General features: G+C 40.0%; 1 protein-coding gene across 4 annotated transcripts in view; it reads right to left on the bottom strand.

Annotated features, from left to right (window-relative positions):
• Positions 1–24,394, bottom strand: part of ZCCHC7 (zinc finger CCHC-type containing 7) — a 124,049-nt gene that overhangs the window by 14,345 nt on the left and 85,310 nt on the right. For all 4 annotated transcript variants that reach the window (XM_053370527.1, XM_053370529.1, XM_053370530.1 and 1 more), the window contains exon 6: positions 23,250–23,285. In XM_053370527.1, coding sequence (XP_053226502.1) covers positions 23,250–23,285 — 36 coding nt within the window. The remainder of the gene's footprint in view (positions 1–23,249; positions 23,286–24,394) is intronic.

Below are 24,394 nucleotides of genomic sequence, written 5' to 3'. Positions count from 1 at the left end.
ACAGCAACATAAATGCTCCTCTAAAGTAATGTGCAACATTAAGTGAAATCGTTTCCTGGAAAGATATTATAGGTATCTATATTTTATTTGCCATCTTAAACATATCTAGGTCTTTATGGCCTTATTTTAAAAATGTATTTCCTTTTTTTTATATTTCCTGGTGCAAATGGACTGCATAAATAAGCAATGTGCTATGAGGCTTCAGACTAGCCGATAAACCCTTTCAATTTTCATGCCAGCTTCTTCTTTTGTAATTCAAATCTGGCTGGAAACTGGCAGCTCTGAAAACTGAAACAAGCACTGCCACAAATACCTTGTAATGCTATCGACCTTGTCTGCCCATGCAGTGAGAAAGGGGGATGCATATGTGTCTGCAGTCATCCAGATAACACAACTCATTTTTGGGGGGGATAACAGAAGCCAGCCCCGGACTGTGCACCAAAAGCAGAGTCATTACTAGGCAAGCTAGAGAATAAGTCTCTTCAAAATACAGAGCACATTTTAAAAACCATACGCAGGGCTCAGCCACTGCTTTCATTACCAATTTTAATTTAGCTCCTTCAGTTTGCCAACCAGATAAACTCTTCAGTGCTGTTTTTTTTTAATCTATTTGCCACATTTTATGTTTAAGATTATAGTAATATGGGGCAGAAGGAGGAATCACTTTTAGAGGAAATAAAGAAACAGAGCCGCTTATCAGCATCCATCAGAAAGTTCATTAATCAGCAAGGCTTTGTGCCCCCTAAATTGAAAGGTTAAATAATCCTCTCAGGGATATTTCTAGGAACCTCCACCAATTGTCGGCGAGGGGCTACCATTCACAACACTCTGGATCAGTGACAGGGTATTTTGCCAATGTTTGGACCTCAAACAATGATGGACAAATGGCCTAGCTCACAAAGAAACCTCTTAGCTAAAAGGATGGAAAGGAACCACAAGCTTGGATGATGATTGGGAGCGGAGGGGGAAAAGGAGATCCCATGTTCATTTTATCAGGACGTTTATGAGGGAAGCTAGCATACTTTTCTAAACGAGCCTGAGTACAACGGCATATGAACATGTGCGCAAATTTGTATATTAACCTGTATGAACACATTTGCTGTACAGTGGTACCTCGGGTTACATACGCTTCAGGTTACATATGCTTCAGGTTACAGACTCCGCTAACCCAGAATAGTACCTCGGGTTAAGAACTTTGCTTCAGGATGAGAACAGAAATCGTGCGGCGGCAGAAGGAGGCCCCATTAGCTAAAGCGGTGCTTCAGGTTAAGAACAGTTTCAGGTTAAGAACAGACCTCCGGACCAAATTAAGTACTTAACCTGAGGTACCACTGTACTTATAAACAGTTCTTTTTCCTGGGGGTACTCAAGGGTACGCTGTATGGCACCTTTTCTTTCTAGAAGAAAGCACTGGTTAAAAGTGTGGCACTTACTGCAACAACTTAATGGTCAGTACTGGCACCCTTTTCTCTAGAAGAAAAGCACTGCTTAGAAACCTAGTAGATACATATCACTGAATCAGTTGTATTGGTTAGTAACATGCTGAGGAGCTTCACTTTCTGATCTTAACTACTGCATTTAACCAACTTAAATATGCAGGAAGTGCCCAAAATAACCTGCAACATTAAAGTGTTTGCACGTTTTAAAAAAGGAACTGTGCATTAAATGAAATATATTATTTTTGTCCACAATAAGAAAACAGCATAATGAGCCGACCACAACGAACAAACCACAGAAGAACAGGTGCTGAGAAAGTGTAAAAATAAATTTAAACATGGTGTATGTGTGTGCGTTTTAGTGCTGTCCTACAAATAGATTTAGTGCGTTCTAGTGCTGTCCTACAAATAGCTGAGGCTCCAATACTTTGGCCACCTCATGAGAAGAGAAGACTTCCTGGAAAAGACCCTGATGCTGGGAAAGATGGAGGGCACAAGGAGAAGGGGACGACAGAGGACGAGATGCTGGGACAGTGTTCTCAAAGCTACAAACATGAGTCTGACCAAACTGCGGGAGGCAGTGGAAGACAGGAGTGCCTGGCGTGCTCTGGTCCAGGCGGTCACGAAGAGTCGGACACGACTAAACGACTAAACAACAACAACAAATAGATTCCCGGTGGATGAGAAGATTGTGGTTGCTCTTCAGCTGCTGCTTCACCAGGCCTCCTACAGGAATGGGATGGACAGCCTAGTCTAGTCTAGTCCCTTTAAGGAATTGAAGGACTGGGAAGAGGCTGGGAAGGGAAGGATCCTTGCTGGGCTTCTGACATATCTTCCCAGTGGATAGTGAAGGAAGTGTGGGCAAGGGTTGCTATTCAGCTGCCACTTCATCAGACCTCTTGCCAGTGAAGGGATGGACTGTCTACTTCCTTTAAGGCCTGGGACGAAGTTGGGAAGTGTGTATCTTCCCAGCAGATGCTGAGGCAGTGCCCAACCTTGGTGACTGCACAGTTCTCAGAGAAAGGATCAAAGGAAAGTACAAAAAAAGGCAGCTTCACTAATGACTACAAGAGATGGGGTAGATCAGTGGAGAGAACCATTCAGCTTTAAGGAAGTGTCTATATCTTCTTGGCGGCCTGAACTTGCTTCCAAGGGACCAGCTGTGGTAACTGCTCTAGCCATGTTATTATATTCTTGCACCTGAGATTAAGTGAATCGACACCTGTACGATCACAAAGGAAAGACTGTCAAAAAGAGTGTAAGCTTTGGGTCAAATCCATCTTCTTCTCATTAAAGAACCTGTGCAATTTGGAAAATTATATTGTATTAGACGCCTATTCGTATTCATATTACCCCCTTTTTTCTTTCCTGATATTGTAATTGACTCCCTGTGGGGTGCCTTTCCCCTCCTGAGACATCAGCTAGTGCCCTAACTTAATAAAAGTAATAGGCTAAACAGTTTTTTTATAATGTGTTTATAAGTTAAAAAAATAATTGGCTAAAGAACAAATTAAATAATTACTGAACTTTGATTCAGGAATTTGATCATTTGCTTATGGAGAGGAATGAACTGGACGAATTTAAGATTTGAATTAAGAGTGTTACGTAAAGTGCATGGAGAGAAGGAGCTTGCAATGGGAAATCTGTGATTTTTTTCTAATGGGAAATATTAAAAGAGAGGAACTTGGATAGGAGGAGGCAAGTAGGCATGTAACAAACAGAGGATATGAAGGACATTTTTTCCAAATGAATTAAAAATATATGAATGAAGGAAAGGAATTGTTAAGAGAAAAGAAACTAATGAGGTTAACAGAGGAAAAATTAAAGCAAAATACAGAGAATTCCACAGATACTTCAAGAAAATGATTCAAAAGCAATGATAAAATAATTCAATATATGCAGAAACAGGTCCAAATGCAGGAGGACGTTGCAGATAAGATTAAGGATGTAATTGATAAATGTGCAATAGTGGGCAGAAATATTACAGTGGTACTTCGGGTTACATATGCTTCAAGTTACATACGCTTCAGGTTACAGACTCCGCTAACTCAGAAATAGTGCTTCAGGTTAAGAACTTTGTTTCAGGATAAGAACAGAAATCGTGCCCTGGTGGCACGGCGGGAGCAGGAGGCCCCATTACCTAAAGTGGTGCTTCAGGTTAAGAACAGATTCAGGTTAAGAACGGACCTCCGGAACGAATTAAGTACTTAACCCGAGGTACCACTGTACTAGTGAACAACAAACGTGTAAGGGTGATGCTAATTCAAGATGGCAATGATAGAAGTTGCTTTATTCTGAGCTACACCATTTGTTTTTAGTTTGGGCATATGCAATTAAAATGTTTTCCTTTTCCTTTGCATTAGTTTAATTGTTTTACCCCCCCCCAATTAACTGCAATTGCTCATTACAAGAGTGGAGATGGGCGACTTATAAGACCCATGGGCGACTTATAAGACCCCATGTGGTGTATCCAAGCAACAAACAAAGCAGATTGGGCCAATATCTTTTGCCAAGGAAAGACAATCCTGGCCTTGAGAAATCTGCAACTCCAGTACAGAATCCTTTTGAGTAAAAAGATGGCAGTATGTCTTCCCCTTCATTTATTTAACAAGAAATTCCTACTAGAAAAGCAGACCTGAGTGTTTGCTACTCAGCCAACACTGCAATTTCCTTCAAAACGGCTGAATGGCATCACAGAAGAGCTGTGTTGATGGATCAACAGGCATTATTAATATTATAAAAAGGAAGATTTTATTAAAACTGAACAAGCAAAGTTACTCTTTGGGTATGCAGAAAAGGCCTCCGATAATATAGAATGGCAGTTTTTGTTGGAAGCACTCAAGAGAGGGCAGTGAGAAGTGAAGAAGAAAAAATCATTTTTTAAAAAATCCTGATTGACTGGCGATCCGTTTGGCCAATCACTAGTGGCCAAGGGGGCGGCCCACCAGGGCCTAATGCTCGTTTTTGCCACATGTGTTTTCTTGGAGCAATCCTGGTTTATTTCCGGAGGAATGGATGATTGCTGAGTCTCTCATTTTGACCAGTAGAGCCTGCGATCCAGAACACACAGGTCAGGTAAGTGTGGTGGTGAGGGGGCAATTGGTAGGGCTGGGTAAGCTGGAGCTGCTTGTTGCTGCCACCAGTGTTAGGTCCAGTGGCAGCCTGGGCCTGACTCCGCAAGGTGCAGGGTGCAATCCACCCCAGCGCCTAGCGGATCAGAGCCTTTGGATGCTGCCAAGGAATGCAGTGCCCATCAGCAGTGTCTTGCCACCTCTGCAAGGTTTGGGGTGAAATCCACCCCAGCTCTTAGCTGAGTCTGGTGCTGCTGACTTGCATCTAGTAAATAACTAAATGTCTACTCAGAAGAAAGCCGCACAGAGTTCAATGGGCTTTACTCCCAGGTAAGGGTGTGTGGGGCTATAGTGTTTTATCTAGGCAGCCAGGGCTCCTCCGGATGACAAGATCTATTTGCACCATGTCAGTGAGGACCACTTGCTTTTTGAAATTCTCCCATATATACAGAACTCCCTGTGCACCTTTCGGACTGTATCTATGGTTTTCCCCTCTGTGTCAAATAACGGGGGTCAAATAAGTGTTGTTTACTTTTTATAATAAATGGAAGATGGATCTCCCTTGGGAGGTTCTGGACTCTCCTTCCTTGGAGGTTTCTAAGCAGAGGTTGGATAGCCATCCGTCATGGATGCTTTAGCAGAGTTTAGCAGGAAGTTGCACTAGAAAGATTATTCTTTGTTTTTCTACTTCAACAACGCTTCATTATATTCCTATCATTTTATGTAATTGTATTTTGTATAAATTATAAAAATTATAAATAAAACATATTCTATTTACAAGCAAAACATTAAAATAGCTACCTTTCTACCAGTAGGATAGGAGGGGGCATGAGCGTAGCCAGAATTTTTCTTAGGGGGGACAAGCTTTCGTTGGGGGGGCAGAACCTCAGATTTGTATTGATTTTTACTTATGGGGGCAGTTGCCCCACTGCCCCCACCCATAGGGGGGGTCACAGTTAGGGAAAGGTTGGGAAACACTGATCTAAAGGCACTAGGCAAGACCACCTCCCTTTTCTTCTTTTTGTGTTAGCCATAGAACTTCTGGCAATAAAATGGATATTTAATTAAAACCTGATAGGAAAAGAAAAAGTTTAAAATGTAAGCAGACGATATGGCAGTAGAACCTAAAGTTGCGCTGAGGGAGGTACAGAGTCAAATTCTAGTGTATAGGAAAGTGGCAGGATACAGACTGAATATAGATAAAACAGAAATAGGCTTAAATGTATCTACTGATCATAAAAAGCAAATACTATAAAAGTATAACTATTACTGGGCAACCAAGCCAGTAAGATATGTCAGTATAAGATTATCCAGAGAAATACAGGATCTTTATATAAAAATAATTATGAACCCTTGTATAATGAATGCTTATGTCTGTTCCTAGAATGGTAATTTATTTTTTATTTTTTCCAGGAAGGTTTACTGCTTTAAATCTAACACCCACATTTAACTTCTTATTTCAACATCTCCCAGTTAAAATAATTAACTTTATTAAATAAATGGCAAAAAAATTATAGTTAAGTTTAGATCCAGGACTATATGATCAAGTGGGCACAAAATATGGGCCAAAAAGAAAAGGGTGACTTCTTTCATCTCTGGTGGAAATGAACAGGGCATTTCAGATTTAGTAACATTTCGTCTATTACAGAGCGGTATAATTGATGCTGAGAGTATACACTGATAGCTAGGCTAACATATTTTATTAGATTAAATGAACAAAATAGGACAACTTTTTGTTTGGATGGAATGCCTTTATTAAACATTGTACTAGAGAAGAGTTTTTGCCAGATATTATTGGTTTACAACAGCTTATGAGAATTAAGCTGTTTAATTGTGAATGTGATTGCCGACTTTACGTTAAGTAACAGAATTTTAAATTATTTCTTAAAACTCATTTGGAGAGTCCCTATTAGTTTCCATATTTAATTATTACTTTGTAATAATTTTAATGACAAAGTTGTCATTAAAAGTTCCTGATGATTTTAAATCATACATTGTATTACCTTTGGGTTGTGCTGCTGAGCATTAGCAATGATTCAAAATACAGTCATACCTCATGTTACGTTTGCTTCATGATACTTTTTTTAGGTTGCGTCCTGCGGTGACCCGGAAGTACCGGAAAGGGTTACTTCCGGGTTTCGCTGCTCGCGCATGCGCAGAAATACTAAATTGCGTTTCGTGCATGCGCACAAGCACCTAATCGCGCTGTGCACCTGCGCAGATACGGTGCTTCAGATTGTAGGCTTTTCATGTTGCGAACTGGCTTCCGGAACAGATCCCTTTCGCAACCAAAGGTGCCACTGTATTATCCAAGTTTCAAAATACTATGAAGAGACTACCTGATGTGAATGTTAACAAAACCTGCTGTGTTATTTTAAAGACCTTCATTTGTTTTGATCAGGTGTTTTATTATTATTGTATGGTGGATTATTGCATGGATGTTTTACTTCATGTTCCATATCCTGCTGTTGTATCAGCAGATAAAGCAGATTATGTGTGTGTGTGTTTGAACACATGCACCTAGCACATCATACTTTAGCATTACATCCAAACCAGACTGCAGAGTGTTACATATTAATGCCTTTTTGGAACTGTCTTTAAAAGGTAACAGAATTTAAGTTATCACAAATTAATGTTTTCTGCATTTGGGCAATACACTGCTAAATCAGTCTCTGTCCTGATTGGGAAACATTTTTTTCAATTAAAAGTAGTTGTCTGCATTATACCTTGAAATTAACTCTTTTAACTAGAAATATTTGAGATGGTTTAACATTCATTTGCTTTGGGGTATAATCATGTTTACTCTGTGTGTAGATAGCAAGGTGTAACCTCCTTCCCCTTCTAGGCCAACTCAGAACAAACTGCTGGCACACTGACTATGTGCCAGAGCATCCAAATCAAGCATCCAGCAGCCCAGAGCCCTGCAAACAGAATTCTGTTCTGCTGAGGCCAGTTTGTATGTGCTTGGGGCCTAGGAAAGAAGAATAGTTATATTTTTTTAAAAAAAACAAAAAACCCTGAATGGCAAAAGATAATCTAAAACTATGGAATAAATCTTAGGTTAAAAGTAAAATAGTTTCATGTGTTCATCAGCCTACATAAAGTATGAGTCAATTTCACCAGATAGCATCAGTGTTGATAAATACAGTGGTACCTTGGGTTACAGACGCTTCAGGTCACAGACTCCGCTAACCCAGAAAAAGTGCTTCAGGTTAAGAACTTTGCTTCAGGATGAGAACAGAAATCGTGCTCCGGCAGCACGGCAGCAGCAGGAGGCCCCATTAGCTAAAGTGGTGCTTCAGGTTAAGAACAGTTTCAGGTTAAGAACGTACCTCTGGAACGAATTAAGTACTTAACCCGAGGTACCACTGTACATAGAACATTGCTCTGCTATTATGGTCAGGACAGACTTTTCAGTAGAAACTAATGCTCAACTACAAAACCCAGCCATAATTTTTATATCCCCGGCTATTCTGCTTTTAGAAGGTAGAAATGATTCACTGGGAATGACTGGGCTGGTTCCATGCCACGTTGAGTAGTTGAACATCTCCTCTAAAGAATCTGGAACTGATGACTTCTGAAGACTGCATGCAAAGCAGAAGAATCACTGATGTAACTAAAAGCTTTTTAAAAATCAGGAAGGAAATAATAACTGCTTCCCCGCCATGTCAGATCCCACCAGCATGTAGTAACTGCTACAGACATGACAGTATACCACTGCACAATACGGAGAGAATCAGTCTTTGAATTCTCAACCAACACCATCATGTATTATTATAAAACACTGTGAGCCTTACAGTGAGTGTAACATTTAGAAAAATATCAGTTCATTCTATATGAGCATTTAATCAGTTCTTGATATGTGGATCACTGATAACAGAAACTATCAGTGGCTAAGCATTTCGGATGCAGAGAGGGAACAGTGAAACATGTGTAACACAACATCTCCTCTCCCACTGTGCTGCTGAATACTTGTGAAATTTTTAATGTCACAGTGCAGAAGTTTCAAATGATGCCAAACTACATGCTGCTAACAAACCGTTACCTAGGAGCTTACCCAATGATTAATACGGCACATTTTTTTCTTCAGCTATATGCTCACACTGCCATAAATCCTGCAGGAGTAATCATACATCCTGCTGTTATAAAATAGGGGTCAGAGCTAGGCTTCCGGGTGAATTGGTGTCCACTACTTTAAAAGACAAAACACAGAGAAGAGATCCGTGATGCAGCATTGGAAGGAGTGAAGATCTTTCAAAGAACGGAACTTATTTCCTTCTTTAAGTAGCAAAAGCTGCACAAAACACCAAAAACATTGCCCATTTTGCCCACTCACTGGCACAGGTGTTGTGTCATCAGGAGAACTGCTGCGTCCTTCAAGGATTCTGGGACACAGGTCCATGACATAAATATGCATATGCCTGTTTAGATGCATAGGTGCCTCTAGACAAATTTAGATAGTGGGTGACTGGCATCCTACCAGCATTTCACTTTGCTGTATGCCCAGTCACCCTATAAGCAAAGTTTAAAAAACAAAACACCACGTAAGTTTAAAAGGAGAGAAAGGGGTAGGAGATCTGAGGCCTGGCTCAAAAGACCCAGAGCTTGGCCCCCCTGTACCATGTGTGTCATCAGTCACTCAGTCATTCTTTCATAACACTCAACATGAAAATCGGATGGTGTTCAGTCAGCCGTAGTATTGTATACTCTCATATGATCCTTTTGGGATTTGAATGAAATTTCACTAAATTTTTGTTTAATTTTAAAATTTTCTCTTTTATTACAATGAGTAAGTGTAAATCATGTCACATCTGGTATAAGCCCGTAAGTTACTGCAGATAGAAGACTTGTTCATAAATTCTAAGGGGGAAAATGCAGAACCGTAAATGAGATCCTAAATTGTACAGTTGTTGTTGTTGTTGTTGCTGCTGCTGATAATAATAAATAATAATAATAATAATAATAATAATAATAATAATAATAATAATTGCTTTCGATTTCAAAATCAATGTACACATCACATTCCTAACAAAATAATGGCTGCACTAATAACACCAATAGGTGTTTTTTTCGTTTTTGGTTGTTGTTTTTTACAGATGATGACCTTTACAGAGAGCAGGGCAAATAGAGTACAACTTTTCTCCTGCTACCCGATCTCTCTGTGGTTTTCAGTGCCGTTGTTCATGGTATCCCCCTTGACTGGCTTTGCAGAATAGGAACGGGAGACATTGTGCTACAGTGGTTCCATTCCTGTCTACAGGACCAGGTCCAGAGAGTAGCACTGGGAGAGTGTTTTCTGGACTGCTGGCAGGGCAGTGTTTTATACCCAATGCCATTTAATATCTAAATGAAGCTGCTGGGTGAAGTCATTAGAAGTTTGGGGGCAAGGTGCCATTGGTATATTAATGGCACTCAGCTCTACTCCATAACAGCTGAATTCAAGTGGGTGGGTGGGTCCTGGATCGGTGTCTAGATGAAGTGGTGGAAAAGATGAGAGAAAAGAAGCTGAGCTTGAATTCTGCCAAGTTGGAGGCAAGTTGTGGGTGAGTGGTTGCCATGCCTGATAAATCGGTCAACTGCCTGTCCTAAATTGAGTTTCACTCTTCCTGAGGTAGGTAGGTACACAGCCTGAACGTGCTTCTGGATCCAGCTTTGTCACTGGAGTCCCAGGTAGCCTCACTGGCTAGAAGTGCCTTTTACCAGCTGTACTTGGGTACCAGGGAGAGGGCCTTCTTGTGGAATGCCCTCCCTTCAGATGACAAGGAAATAAACAACTACAGTGGTACCTCGGGTTTAAGAACAGTCGAGTTTAAGAACGATTTGGCTTACAAACTCCACAAAACCGGAAATAGTGTCTTGGTTTGAGAACTTTACCTCGGTCTAAGAACAGAATCCAAATGGTGGAAGGGCACCAGAGGCAGAAGGCCTCATTAGGGAAAGCACACCTTGGTTTAAGAACGGTTTTGGTTTAAGAACAGAATTTCGGAATGGATTAAGTTCATAAACCGAGGTACCACTATATCTGACTTTTAGAAGACATCTTAAAGCAGGCCTGTTTAGGAAAGTTTTTAATGTTTGATCTTTTATCATGTTCTCAATGTTCTGCTGGGAGCCACCCAGAGTGGCTGGGGAAACCCAGCCAGATGGGTGCGGTATAAATAATAAAAAGTTGTTGTTCTTGTTGTTGTTGACTGGATTACTGCAATGCACTCTATGTGATTGACCTACAAACTTCGGTTAGTGCAGAATGCTGCAGCACAGTTGCAGATAGGAGTGGAGCCATGTCAGATTATAATCTGCACGAGTTGCTGATTTGTTAGTGGGCCAAATTCAAGGTGTTATACTGGTATATGAAGACCTTAACAGCTTGGGACCAGTTTACTTGCAGGATTCCCATACTCCACATGTGCCCACTCAACTGCTTCCTAGTTAAGTACAAAACTTTCTAGTTAATTCAGAACTTTGAAAAGTATATTTGAGGTGGGGGTACAGGAGGTGATCATCAGTTATTCAACATCCACAAATATAAACATTATATTATATGGAAAACTGAAATATGAGTAGTTTCACAACACAGAAAAGCTTATAATATACATTTAAAAAATACTTGTGTATGATTTCACACAATATTATTGTCTAGCAATTGTAGATTTAAAAGTGGAAGGAAACTGTCAGGGAACTGCCATCGGAGCCAGAGGCAGAGGGAAGGCTCCAGAGAGATGTCGGAGAGGGTCCCAGCAGGCAGAGAGGCAGCCCATCTGCTGGGGAAGGAAATCAGCGTAACACCAGTGGAGAAGGGGGGCAGATGGGGGAATCGGAGAGGAGGCTCCAGGACTCTTCACTGGAGACCAGCGGAGAGAGCACGGTTGCTCCGCTGCCCACACCCTCCCTGCACAGAAGACTTCCGCGCAGGGAGAGTAGGAGGAGACTTGGCGTCAAAGAACTTCTTTGCTGGAAGAAGTTCAAGAAACGCCCACGGACAGATTCTGCCAGCGACTGAAACAGCCACGAAGTGAAGGGCTGTCCAGACAGAAAGGGTTCAACCAGGTAACCTAGCCAGGAGTGGCGGCAACTTACGCACGAGCAACCCCTATAACCATTACAGCAATCCGTCAGTCCCCGATGTTGCTTGTGCGCAGCTACAGGGAGGCAGCATAATGAGCCAAACCAGAGAAGCCGGAGAGACGGAGCAAGCAGCTGGAGTGCAAAATCTGGTAGAGAGGAACCGAGATTTGGAACAGCATGTGGCTCTCCTGGCAGCGCGGCTGGAAGAAAGACGGGCTCAGAATGCACAGGTCAGACCCACCCCCATCGCAAGGAAGGTACCGGGGCTGGTACACAAGTTTGGGGGGAAGCCCCAGGACTACAACGCGTTCCGAACGGAAATAGAGTATGCTTTGGAACTGCAGCATAATGACTTTGCTGATGATGGGGAAAGGGTGGCCTATATTGGGGGGCATCTAGAGGATGGGGCACGGGAATGGATCAGGCCCCTAATGGTGACGCAAAATGCTGCCTTGAAGGACCTTAGGAAATTTTTCCAAGGGATGGATGCGATGTATTCCAGTGAAGTGGAGCAAAGTGTGACTCGGCGGGAATTGATGGGGTGCAAGCAGGGGAGCCAATCAGTTAGAGACTACTGGTCGCGCTTTGTGATGTTGATCCACCGGCTCGGGTGGGATCTGGACTCTGAACCTATTCAAATGTTGTTTGAGGAGGGGTTGTCCCTAACGGTGAAGGACGAGCTGTCCCGCGCGCCCCGCCCGCAGTCAATGGATCAGCTGACCAAGGCTGTGCTTGCGGTTGGAGTGCGGCAGGAAGCGCGGGCTCAGGAGAAACACGAAGTGAGAGGGGAACGTTGCCATGACTACCGCATTCCTGAAATACCGAGACAGCTTTCCCAGGCGGCTGAGCCAATGGAAATAGATGGCGCGCGAGGTTTCAAACTCCAGTGAAGGTCGCAAGAGGGAGGGAAAGGATTGGAAAACCACCAAGAAGTGTTTCCTCTGCCAACGGCCAGGACATTTTGCCAGGGTCTGCCCTCAAAGAAAGGCCTGGCAAGGGATGGTGGGAGCTGCTGGCTCTGAGGAGAAGGGAGAGGAAGGGCAGGCGCAGGGAAACGACCACGCCTGGCTGCCAACCAGCGGGGCCAGCAGCCAGGCCAGCAACCAATAGAAGTGCCCCAGCCTGACCCTCCCAGGGCAGCTATAGCCATAGAAGTGGTGCTAGAACTCCCGAACGGGCACCCAGTCAAGGTGAAGGGACTGCTGGATTCAGGCAGCTCCTGCAATTTATTCAGCAGGGACTTCGCTCTAGAGCACCAACTCCACCTGCTGCCCCTGGATTTCCCCTTGCAAGTGACCACCATCGATGGCAGGGAACTTCTGGGAGGGGAAGTGACACACCAGACCCCGCCAATGAGAATGAGGGTTTCCAGGCACATGGAGACCATTGCCTTTCACATAGCCACACTGGCAGGACCCCCAATAATACTGGGGATGAGCTGGCTGGCACTGCATGACCCAGTAGTGTCATGGCATCAGCGGTCAGTCACCTTTGGGTCAGCTTACTGCTTGGAACACTGTCTGAGGGGGGGGAGAACCCAAGGATGACAGTGACCAGGGTGGCTGGGCTAGCTGTGGAGCCAAAAGGGAGCCACCACAATATGCTGACCTGAAGGAAGTCTTCAGAGAGAAGGAGGCGGGTAGACTACCCCCCCATAGGCCCTTTGACTGCCAAATCAACTTACTCCCAGGGGCTCAGCTGCCAGTGGGTAAGCTGTATGCCATGTCTGACCGGGAGATGCAGGAGTTGCGGCAATTTATTGACAAGAACCTGAAGAGAGGGTTCATAAGAGAATCAAAGGCGGTGGGGGGCAGTCCGGTGTTCTTTGTGGACAAAAAGGATACTGTAATGGGAATTGGGGTTGCTTATGCGTAAAACTCCAAACTGCTCCAAGCGGGTTGTGTAGCTAAACCTTTCCCTAGTTTGACAGCCCCTTACAACGCGACTGTCTCAATCACTGGCAGAATCCGTCAGTGGGCGTTTCCTGAACTTCTTCCAACATAAAAATTCCTTGACAGCCAGTCTCCACCTAGCTTCTCTGCGCGGAAGCCTTCTGCGCAGAGTAGGCGTGCCAAGCGGAGGTCCTGCGCTCTCCCCACTGATCTCACTGGAAGAGTCTCGGAGCCTTCCCTCCGAAGTACTCTCAGCCTCCCCTTTCTTCCTGGTGTCACCTTGGTTTCCTTCCCCAGCGGAAGCTCTCTCTCGCTCCTTGCTAGTTCCCTCCCCTGCATCATTGGAGCGACTTCCCTCTCCGCTAATCTCTGATGTCAGTTCCCTGACAGATACTAATCAGCCCAGGTTAGTCGTGGATTATAGGGCCTTGAACCTGGTGTCAGAACCCGTGACCTTCCCAATGCCCAGGATTGACGACATTTTAACACGGGTGAGGCAGGGGAAAATTTTTACCAAGCTGGATCTCAGGGGAGCATACAATTTGATTAGGATGAGGGAGGGGGACGAATGGAAGACTACCATGTTCACCCCCCTGGGGGCCTTTGAGTACTTAGTTATGCCATTTGGATTACAGTCGGGCTCTGCCTGCTTTCAAGCTTTCATGCACCACGTGTTGGGGTCCCTGCTGTACAAGAACTGCGTAGCATTTTTGGACGACATCTTAATCTATTCGGACAATGAGAAGCAACATGTCAAAGACTTCAGGGAAGTGCTAAAGAGACTGCAGAAGCACCAGTTGTGGGTCAAGCTAGAGAAATGCCAATTTCACGCCAGAGAGGTCGAGTTTCTGGGGTACAAGTTGTCAGACAAGGGCCTAGCTATGGACCCAAGCAAGGTGCAGGCGGTGCTGGAATGGAAGGCTCCCAAAACCCGGAAGGACGTGCAGAGGTTCCTAGGGTTCAGCAACTTCTACAGGAAGTTCATCAAGAACTTCACCCACTTGACAGCGCCCATCACAGATTGTCTCAGTAGCAAAAAGAAGTTTGCCTGGACAGAAAGTGCCCAGCAATCATTTGAAAGACTGAAGAAGGCGTTTGCTTCGGAAGAGCAGCTCCTGCACGTTGATCTGGAGAAGCCCATGAGGCTGGAGACCGACGCGTCAGACCGAGCCATTGGAGCGGTACTTTTGCAGCCAGGGGCCCAGCAGGGCTGGAGGCCGTGTGCCTTTTTCTCAAGGAAGCTGAGCAAGTCGGAGCAAAACTACACGGTGTATGACCGCGAACTGCTTGCGATCTATGCAGCGTTTCGCCGATGGAGACATCTGTTAATAGGGGCGCAGCACAAAATCCAGGTTTGTACGGATCGCAAGAACTTGGAATACTGGAGGACTGCGCGAGTACTCAACCAGAGACAGATTTGATGGGCACATTCTGAAAATGAAGTTTTGCTCCACGTAGGCAGGTTTGTTTTGCCTGGGCACAGTGTAGGGTGCTTTCCGTAGTTGTGCCCAAAGTCTGGAAGGTTATCCCAGTAATATTCAAGAGACAAGTGCACCACTGTCCTCCACACATCAGTATTTGTTCAATAAAATATTTTGAATTAACAATGTTTGGCTGCTAATGTAACTGTTAGCTGGATATTTTATATCTTTTAATGGCTCTGTTTTATATGCTGATGTATTGAGTCTGGTGTACAGTGGTACCTTGGGTTAAGAACTTAATTCGTTCTGGAAGTCTGTTCTTAACCTGAGGTGCCACTTTAGCTAATGGGCCTCCCGCTGCCATGCGATTTCTGTTCTCATCCTGAAGCAAAGTTCTTAACCCGAGGTACTATTTCTGGGTTAGCGGAGTCTGTAACCTGAAGCGTCTGTAACCTGAAGCATCTGTAACCTGAGGTATGACTATATTTGTTAATATTATTTTATTTTTTATTGTGCTAAGCCACTTTAGGTGTCATTGGTGCCAATTAATGAGGTATATAAATATCTTAATGAAATAATGCCATTAGGCCCTTTGGAAGCTGGAGACAGCTCATATTACAAGTGGTTTTATATACCTCACTAAAGCCACAATTCTAATGTAAACTTTAAAATATAAATACAACCCGTTTAAAATACAAAGACTGTACAAGATGTAGTAAAATTTGTTCAGCGATGTTTTGTACACAAATCAAAGAGCAAATATTTACAGAAATGGGAGCATAAAACATGCATAATTTCACACCTCTTTTACTTTAGTGAAAATACTGCACATTCGAAGAAAACATCATAAATTTGATTAAGCCCCACCTTTCAGCACAAAAATGAGCTAAATAAATGCTCGGTCAGGGCTTTCAAAGGCAAAGAAAGGGAAGCCACGTCCTCTTAAAAGGCCGTGGTTACAACCTTATTCCCCCAAATTGCATAAGCAAGTCACTCCATAAGAAAAACAGTGACATTGGAAGGATTTATAGAATCCTTTATTGAGTCAGGCAGGAGTATGCCAAACCGATTCTGCAATCAACACCCCCTTTTTTTACTTGCAAGGTGTGTGGGTAAGCAACCTAGCATGGGAGAAAGTACACTCAGTAAAAGTTAATGGATGGAATCCTTCAGATCTATGCAAGCTTTTGACTAACCTTCCTCTAAAAAATTCTCATTTAAACTGTGTAAAAGAAAATACTAAGCAGAATGCAAATCTGTAATTAGCTGCACAAAATTCATCCTGCATGCCTAATACAACAAGTTACAAATGTGGATTCAAGGCAAGTTTGTCCCACTAATTTCAATTACTCTTAACTATGAAAACATCTAAAGACATAAGCCTAGAGAAAGCTACAATTTTTCCTGGCAGTAAGCCTCAATAAACTCAATGATACTTACTTTTGAATAGGTATGTATAGGATTGTACTGTTAGACACTCTCACGTGGTCAGTATTTCAAAACTGATGCCTACATGGCTTAGGAATTATTTTAAAATATTAAAAAAAGTTAGTTATATTTGTAGAATCAAACAGCCCACGGAGTTTAAAATTGTTACATTTTTCTCCCAACGGAGACGTTGAGGAGTTGTAGAAAATTTAACTGTTGCCTGTACAGTTTGTAACAAGTTATTTCTACAGCAATTATTATATGAATAATACAAAATATTCATTTGATTAATAGCAGCTGATACAGAAGTTTCTGCAAGGTTCTTCTTTTCTCAAGCAAGAAACTTAATACCTAAGTATCTCATTTCCACTATTCAGGAACAATAGCGTAGCAACAATAATCAGTCCTGCAATTTGAGACCAACACCATCCAATTTCAATTTTATATCCTATATTCTTCTATAAGTTAATGCAATTTAGAACTTTAATGCAACATTTATAAACATTTTTCTTTATTAATTGTATTTTAGGTTTGGCACAAAGAGAGATGTTTCAGTGGGCTACAGCATGCCTAACTCTGTGATGGATTTAGGTAAGAATGCACGTTTGTGTGTCATTGCTGCAATATCCACACTGCACTGCTTTCAGTGGGACGTAAACTCAAAATGCCTGCCCCCATCCACATTATTTCAATACAAGTCACATGTAAATATCTTTTAAAAGCATGATGGCTTGGGTGAATATTTCTAACTAGAGAGACTGTACATAGCACAATTAAAAATAAAGTGCAAGGGCATGTTGCAGCAACTAGGAAATTCACATTCTTTAAAACTGAATTTTTATCTATGAGCTTTTATAGGTAGGGATGTACAACAGATGCATGATGCAGAAGCTGTGGTCCAATATGCCAAGCTTCAGAAACAAAAGCATGAAGGGAAATAGCTAACATTCAGACATAAACATATCATCTGCCTCTTACTAGTAAATATCAAAAATACGTAAACTAGCAAGGCTTACTGGTAATGCTTTTGTCAGAGTAAAGTATTCTGTAATGCCCTGGCCGTAAAAATATTTAGAAACGTCAACAATTTTTAACAAGGCAACACTATATTATACACATATTCTGTGTATAATTTTAAAAAATAGGGTTGGGAGAGATAACCAAGCAACTCACGCTCAGAGGAGAAGCACTGAAATCAATGAAACTACTCAAAGTATGACTACCATTGGATATCATCCTCCACATTTGCACTTACATCACACTCATATTTCAAACCATATATATTGAAATCACTATGTAGTTAGAGAATATTTGAATCACACAGGATACAATCCAACATGTAGAACCATAGAATTGTAGAAGGGACCCTGAGAGTCATCTAGTCTGGCCCCCAGTAATTGTTTAAATGGAAGTCCTCCTAATTTCAGTGAGAATTAAGTATTGTTAAACTGCTCCAGAAAAAGCACCTTATAAGAAAAGTAATATCTTGCATTTCAGCAGGTTGGAAACATAAACATTCCATATGGACCAAGTCTATGTATGTTAGCTGAGAACTTCCACGGAATTTACTTCCAAGTATATATGCACAGGATTACAAACTTAATGCTGCTTTTAATAAGATTACAGATAGTTACTGCTGCTGTCTGTCATATGATAATAAAAAGTAATATATTTGGTATTTTGATATTTACTGGAAAAAAGATAGATTATGGATAAGAGGAAATTCTCAGTACAGATAATGCAGTGTTGCTTTACTTGTGCATGTTCACTATTTACACGTGTGTGACAAGTTTTTCTAACAAAAACTAATAAAAAGCACCCTGAAACAAATCAAGACAAAATAAATTCAACTTAGTGTACTTATCATATGTTGAATTAATTTCTTCCTTGATTTCTCAATTTAACTGAAAAGCCACTGACAGGTATATATTTTATGAATTAAATGGAAACCTGTAAAATGCAAGCCTTCCAGGAAATAAACAACAAAATGATTTTTAAAATGTCAACTAATGCAGCTTTTGTTATCTATAACTATCTATCACAACTGAATAAAGAGGTAGAATTTATTGTGAAACCATGTTTTATTTTTAGCATAAATTATCTTTTCATCTGACAATTTTCTCTACCCCAAACTACAAATGACTCTTTCTTCATAAATTCACATATAAAGTGGAGATAACTAAAGTTTCAAATGAATTTTAATTAGTCAGAAAGACACATTTGGGCATGAGAAGCTTAGAATAAATATGATAGTCTCCAAATTATACATAATATTATGACTTACATTCTTTAAAATAGATTATACGAATTGTAAATGCTACAACTGGAAAACTCTGAGAGTTAACACACCTTATGAAGGCTACAATCTTACACACATTTACTTCCAAGCACATCCAACCTAATCCTACAGGACTTACTTCTTAGTAAACATGAATAGGATTGGGTAACAGGATGGCAAAATACTGTGTACGTTTTCAAAATATTGGGGGGAAATTAGATAAAAGCCATACAACTATTTTAAAGATTCTTTTAAATAAAGCAAACGAAGAAAATCCCAGACCGCCCTTTTGTAAACATCACCATAATATAACAACAATTAGCAGGCTTATATGTTCAAATGTCGTAGTTCAGACTAGGATAGGCATTGGTGCGATTATGAGGAACCAATCTCTGAGTAATTCAGCCAAAAAGCTAAACCATTGCTCTTCTGTAGAATAGGCCTTGTGGACAATAAAGTTTCTTATAATTTCTTTAAATCGAGGGAAACACACACACACACACACACACACACACAGTAGTTGTGCTTAATTTCAGCAGCTGCTCTGTGCAGCTCAGATTTAAAAGTAAGCATACTTACATTTTTATTTCAAAGAAAGGTAGGAGACCAAGCGGAATTTTAATGATCATACACAAAGAAATACAAGCACAAAATTTAAGCACAAAAGAGGTATTGTGTCTTCATGTCTTTTAGATAAACATACGAAAACAGCAATTCCTGGTTCACCTTTTTTAATGTAAGTGGATTAAAAGTAAGGTTAACAAACTGTCAAAAAGCGTGTTAAATGATAGTGTTTGGTGGTTAAAGTCTGATGGCTGTAAAACTCTGTTGGTGGCCATCTTGGGGCGAGGGGCTTTGATATGAATGAGAAAAGGCAGGCGGTGGGGGAGGGGGGCTCACTGCATGCACAGAGCAAGGCAATGGGAGAGACTTTGATACCCTGAAGAAGAAGAAACCCAGCTCCACAGCAAATAAATATGTTGTTAAAATATATATATAGAAAAACAATCATATTATACACTACATGAAACACATTTTTCCAATTGCAATGTCCATAATGATATATAGCACACCACAGGCCTCATAGATTTTAGGCCAGGATATATATACTTGTGCATGCACATTATTCCTAAGTATGATTTGCTACACGGTTATAACACCTACACAGTTTCATTTTATGCCAGACATACTGTACCCGATATATGTGAAGCCTCAAGTAAGTAAATGTTGACCCTGGTTCGTTCCAATGAAGACACTGTATATGTTTTGTTCAATTGTTTTCTACCCCATACAGTATTACCCTGCATTTTTCATAGGCCACCTTCCAATTGCATTGCAAGGAATCCACGTACATTATACATATTCCCAGATTTTTTAACTTTATGGAGACAATATTAGCGAGCAGTTAATCCACCCCATATATACACATACTTTTATCAATACTGATAGAGTCAAATAAAAGAAGTTGTTTTCTGGGTGGAAAACAGAAAATTAGAAAGCAAGTTATTTATTAATTGTTAATTGCAATGAATGATTTATTACCAGAAACATGTTACATTACAGTGCAAAAAAATAGTTCTACTATATTCTGAAAGCTAGTTAAACATTATAGTTGGGATCCGAAGCTTTTAATCTCCATCCTTCAGACAACAGCCTCCCATGCCCCTTAAAAAGCCGCCCAAAATCATCCAGAGCAGTATCCTATAAAGAGTTGCTACTGGAAGGAAAAATCTACCACTTCCAGGTTCCTCCTCGCCACTGACTCAGATCACTTTGGATCCAAGCTAGCTTTTTAAAAAAACCAAAAACATGCACCCATTACTAACAGTTATCATAGACATTATTAGTTGGTATTGGGTACATTTCAGAAAATGTAATGGGGGCATTATCCAAACACTCACCCACCCATGTTAAAGCTTCATGGGGCCATCTTCTACATGCAAAATTGCAATTCTCTTACTATTTCCTAAAAGTCAATATATTTGGAGTCATGAAGGCCAGAAGACAGAAGGAGCTTTAAGTTAAGCCTTATCTTCCCAATGAAAATGTGGCAAGGATATGTTTGCAACTCAAAATGTAAAATATTAATATGAACGGGGCATAATTCAGTCCAGATAAAACAAGGAATAGATGTATACCAAACTATACACTTTTACTTCAGTTAAAGTGACTCTGAATTTGTGAACTCTTTGGTGCAGTATGTCAGCCATTCTAGGCTTAAGAGCATTTAAAACAACATCTTGATTTTCAAAAAAAAATAAAACAGCCACCTGTAAAATCTACCAAGGAAAAGCTTTTTTAAAAAATGGAAAGAGAAATGACAATTTAATATGATTAGTTCTGTAGTACTTTTAATGTATAAATGACTATGTAATAATTTTTATAAGGAAATGAATTTGCCAACTTAAAGAAACCATCGCATACAAAGCAACCAGTACGCCTAGACTACTATTATGAGAAAGCCCAACACTACTGAGATATTTAACAAGAAATCTGCAGTAAATTAATTAAAACATTGCTTTAAATCTCTCAGTCCTTTGTATAATCTCCTGCAATTTCTTCTTTCTGGCAGGACATTTGGATACAGAAAAGGCTGACATTATGACACCAGCTTTTTCAAAGAGCTAAAATTTCAAAGACCTTAAGCACAAGCAAAACCTAAGAACAACCCATAACCATCAGTTACACTATTTACACATCATTATCTGCACTAAAGATAGATGTGAGTGCAATAGTTTCAATGAGTCGATAGATGGCACCCCAATCTCTCAGTAAATTGGCAAAACGAATAAAATCACCAAGAGCCTCAGCAGTGACAAATATTGTTCTGTTGATCTGAACAAGCATTCACAATGATTAATTAGGGACACTTTGCTTATGCATGAAAAATTAACCACACATTTTATATAACCCTTTGACAAACATGCATAATAAGTGGGATTAAAAGATTACCTACATGGTATATATTTGTACGATATTCAAAATTTGTTCTGTTTATGCAGATTCGATATATACTTCACATTCTGGTTTATTAAGAGACGTTAACAACTAGGCTCAACCAAACTTGTGACAAGTGTGGAATAAACTGTTTAGTATTAGTATATGTATGTATCTAAACACAAATACAAATGACTATTTACTCGTGTATCTCTTTTGAGTAGCTACTACATTTAAGCATTTCATTACTTTAGCTTTGTTACACTGTATCCTACTGTATCCTACCTGTGCTTTGTTTTTGTTATGTTCTCATATGATTTCCTTTACAGCAATATTGAAATAGAAACTTTTAAGGAAATGAAGGTAGACTTTTTAAAACAATAAAACAAAACAAAAGCCAGTTAATTAACCATGAGATGAATTTTCTGTTGTAGCAATGAAGTATCCTCAACGCTGGAACCCACAAAGAAAATGTTCTGTAAAGGATTGCCCCAATTTAGGGGAATCCTGTACATACTGCAAACATTACAAGGAAGTACAGACATTAAGAAAGAAGTTACAAAATTTGTCTAAAATAACTGAATGGTTCTAGTTGTTGCAAACTAGTTACTATGAATTTTTAAGTAAGAATTTCTATTTCCTATTGCCTTGATAAAAATCCCTTTTGAGAAACTGATTAGTACCCAGAAGTGGGACTACAGAAAAAATATTTTGAAATATTGAAGTAATTTCTCCATGTTTAAAGCTCAATTTGAGTAAAGATACTGAATAAAAATTTCCTGAAACATAATGAATGACTTCCACCATATAATGGTTTGTGAAGTTCACTGATAACTCAAAGAATATGTGTAAATAAAAAAAAGGAAACCTCACATATTTACTTATTTAAAAAAAGTATTTTTAACTAAGGAGAAACTGGGAAAGATTTATCATCCTAAAATGTCAAAAGAAACATACTGGAAAGCACATGTACCAACAGTATTTCTTTAAATGAAATAACTTAAGAAGGTGGATGTTTGCAAGCTTGAGCCTGTTGGCCACTTAATGATCTGTTGAAAACAAGAATAATCAACTTGAATCTCAGTATTTATATGGACTATGAAGCCAAATATAAACTTGCACAAAGTTTTGGAACACAAAACATTTAATCTTGTCGTAAACCAAATGGACAGCCCGCATTTCCCTAGTTTCTGTCTGGGCTTAACAAGCTCAGTAGGAAGACGGAAGATTATTTGTTGTGCAGCTATTTTTGTAAGTTAAGGCTCCTAAACAAGGTTCAACTGATAAAACTTATGATAGTTTCCCATTCTATACAAGTTGTAAAAATGCTGAAAAAATCATTTTCCTTGGACAATGTGCAAATAGATGCTGGTACTTGGGAATGATCATGATACTTGTAAACAGTACTGTTCTGTGCTTCCATGAGATATTATTATACTATGATGTGCTACTGATGAAGTTATAGGCAGCAAAGTGACACGATGCCAACATGAATGATTTCTGTTATATAAACAGTTTTCAAAGAAAACTGTTATATAAACTGTTTTCAAAGAAAGTTGGGGGAAGAAGCATAGTATATTCTTGCATTCTTCAGTGCAAAACCTCTTCAGATATTTATTATCTTCCTTCACAAGATTCTTGTCTATATTTTATGGTCAGCAGTTCACTGAAGAGTAAATAGGCTGGGGGTAGAAGAAAATAAAAAAGGTGTTTCTACTTACTGTTAGGTGATACTGCCTCCATATTTCTGGGCAAGCCTGGAAAATAAAAATATTGATCAGCTGGGAGCATGAAACAAGGTGCTTTACAGCCTGTTGGTTTTGGCATAACACAGTATCCACTGGTGTCGGTCACAGGAAAATAAGAAGCTTAACTGAAAGGGTCTGCATTTCAGCTTCGAAAACCTGGCTAGACAGTTTAATTGAATTTTACACTGGTTTAACACACTCCCTGCCATTGTCAGAAAGCCAGTAACAGTTTTCTTTTTCCCTTTCTTTTGCTCAAGTTTAGAAGTTTTGAAGACAAGTTCGTAAAGGTCCTAAAATGCAAATATATGCCAAACAGTGCTCTAAAAGGGCTTTATCAACATTTAAGATTGGCACTATTATTTGGAAGTTACTTTATAATTTCATACAATAATTCAGAATTCTAAACTATTTTTCTATGTTTGAATATACCTATAAACAAATCAGAATGTAATTCCTGCATGTTAATCCTAAGCAATGCAAAATGACAAAATAAGGAAAATAACAAAATGCTTTACTGATTGTATTTTTACAAAAACTTTCATTGCTTTATTTGTTCTCTACTCATACTGTAACTAAACCACAGTATTACACTGTGGTAATGAAATAACAAAGGTAACTATTAATAGCTTTTTCAAGCACTGTTCAACTAGAAGAAAATATCTGTTTTTGTCTTAGTATAGTTTTACCTTAGTGACAGAAAGAGGTAAAGTGTTTAAATAGAAGCGTAAGTTTCGTATTTTACACCATAAAGTACTATTAACTTAGCAATCTCCAGTCTTTAATTTTCTTTACTATTAGAGTCTGTCATGAAAATAATATGCCAGCTTTCTCATTAGATTCATAAAGTAAGTTGTATTAGAAGTGAACATAAATTTGCACTAGTTATTCTAGTTCCCAGAAATCTCACAGTCTGTATTTTAAGTAATCTTTGTTTTTCAGACTTCACATGTTGTAAGAGAAACTAGAGGTAACATTGAATGCAATTTTTGGCAAATTAATTACATACAATGTGCCCCTTTGGGATGCAGGACATATTATAATAACATTCCACATGATACCCTAAAACTGTCTCCTCATTTTACTAAAACTGCCATTAACTGACTAGTTAAGCAACGGTT

This window comes from Podarcis raffonei, chromosome 17 (assembly GCF_027172205.1).
Source record: "Podarcis raffonei isolate rPodRaf1 chromosome 17, rPodRaf1.pri, whole genome shotgun sequence".
NCBI lineage: Eukaryota > Metazoa > Chordata > Lepidosauria > Squamata > Lacertidae > Podarcis > Podarcis raffonei.
The sequence above is the reverse complement of the archived record's forward strand: the minus strand, read 5'-3'. Positions and strand labels throughout refer to the sequence as shown.